General features: G+C 36.1%; 1 protein-coding gene across 1 annotated transcript; it reads left to right on the top strand.

Annotated features, from left to right (window-relative positions):
* The first annotated feature begins 473 nt into the window (after positions 1 to 473).
* Positions 474 to 1421, top strand: LOC122124224 (olfactory receptor 6C6-like). Its single transcript, XM_042698946.1, has one exon. The coding sequence runs from the start codon at positions 486 to 488 to the stop codon at positions 1419 to 1421; it is 936 nt and encodes a 311-aa protein (XP_042554880.1). The 5' UTR covers positions 474 to 485.
* Positions 1422 to 2110: the final 689 nt, after the last annotated feature.

Genomic DNA, 2110 nt, shown 5'->3' with positions numbered 1-2110 from the left:
ACATTATGCACTGCTAAATTTATAGTATAGGTTGCCAGGAATAAATCTACATACTACTACCATTAACTCAGAAGTCAACCCTCATAAAATATAATCTATCAAAAATTCAAAATATCTACTATTCTAACAACCTGTCAGGATAAGGTAGTAGAAAAAATGAGTCATACATTAACACTTATCAAATGAAGCATCTCAATTTCAAATGACTACTATGCTTACTGAAAAATGATAAGAACTGTGCAATTGTGAACAAGAAGCTCTACATTCTTATAAACATTGATGAAACAGAAAATAGGTTCCTCACCCAGAACTCTAAGGTGATTTGCAAAAATACTCTTGCACTGGTGAATTTCAGAATCTGATACACTATATATATATATATACATATATATATATATTAAGAGAAGAAATGTCTTTCCTTACATGTTATAACAAATTTTATTTTCTGTAGATTTGATAAGATTTCTCTTTTGTCCAAAAGAGAAATGAAGAACAAATCAGAGGAGATCGTGTTCATCTTGCTGGGACTGACAGATGACCCTCAGCTACAAATCGTGGTTTTCCTGTTTCTCTTTGTCAACTACATCCTGAGCCTGATGGGGAACTTTGTCATCATCCTGCTCACACTGCTGGACCCCCGCCTCAAGACTCCCATGTACTTCTTCCTTCGAAATTTCTCCTTCTTAGAAATTTCATTCACCACCGTCGGCATCCCCCGCTTTTTGACCAGCATTCTCACAGGAGACAAAACAATTCCCTATAATGGTTGCGTTTCTCAGTTATTCTTCTTTTTTCTACTAGGAGTTACAGAGTTTTACCTCCTGGCAGTTATGTCCTATGACCGCTACGTGGCCATCTGCAAACCCCTGCATTACCCGGTCATCATGAACAGCAAGGTGTGCCACCAGCTGGTGCTCAGCTCCTGGGTGATTGGATTCTTAACCATCTTTCCCCCGTTGCTCTTAGGACTCCAGCTGGATTTCTGTGCAAACAGAAAGATTGACCACTTCCTCTGTGACACTTCCCCTGTCCTGCAGATCTCTTGCACAGATACACATTTCATAGAAATGTTGGCTTTTGTCTTATCTGTGATGACACTTGCCATCACACTGTTTTTAGTGGTCCTTTCCTACACCTTCATCATCAAAACAGTCCTAAAATTTCCTTCAGTTCATCAAAGACTCAAAGCTTTTTCAACTTGTTTCTCACATATGATTGTTGTCTCTATTACTTATGGAAGTTGTTTCTTTATGTATACACAACCAGAAAAGGATATGGTTACCTTTAATAAAGGTGTAGCTCTCCTCTATACCTCTGTGGCCCCTTTACTAAATCCTTTTATCTACAGCCTAAGGAACCAGCAAGTAAAAGAAGCTTTCAAGCATTTTCTTCAAAGATTTGCCTTGGTTTTCTCAAAATAATGAGCTAGATTGTAGATATCAATAATAAGCTCTTGCAACAGGAGTTCCATTATCTTAATTCAAATCTATTTATTTTTGCCATCCCCTCCAGACTCCATATTCATATTCGTTTTAATGGCATGTTTTTCCTCTTTCTTTTGCTCCTAACCTACAGGAGCAAATAATTTCCTGTGAAAAAGAATATTAAAGTCTATCTTTACCTAAAAATCTCTTGTCCAAATGTGATAGACACTTGTAGAGAATGCATTATGCAAGTTAACTTTGGTAGACATATTTATCTGACCAATTTGATATGTTTATTTCTATGCAATTTCTTCTGCATTGCTTGAAGTGTCACCAATACAAAATTGGATGACATGTTTTATACTATATAATTGATGTTGTGATAGAAAAGAAGCAAAAATCTGAGAACTTTCAAAGATCAAAGTAGTCTTTCAGGAAGAAGCATCACTTATGATGAACCTTGAAATCTCCCTGAGGAAAATAAAGATTCTAGTATTTATGATGACAGGTATGGTTGCATAGAGAACAGAGATTCAATTTGAAAAGTTTCTCCGGTAGGGCTATAATAATTGCCTATAAGTTATTTTTAAAGCTAATTACTTGTTTGGGTCAAATAATTGGGCTGCAGACTTTATTCTAATAACTTAGATTCCTTTGAAAACTTGGAATCCTGGAATTGGTACTCC

This window comes from Dipodomys spectabilis, unplaced genomic scaffold (genome assembly GCF_019054845.1).
Source record: "Dipodomys spectabilis isolate Male_0828 unplaced genomic scaffold, ASM1905484v1 ptg000234l, whole genome shotgun sequence".
Classification (NCBI taxonomy): domain Eukaryota; kingdom Metazoa; phylum Chordata; class Mammalia; order Rodentia; family Heteromyidae; genus Dipodomys; species Dipodomys spectabilis.
This window is presented reverse-complemented; position numbering and strand designations above follow the sequence as displayed.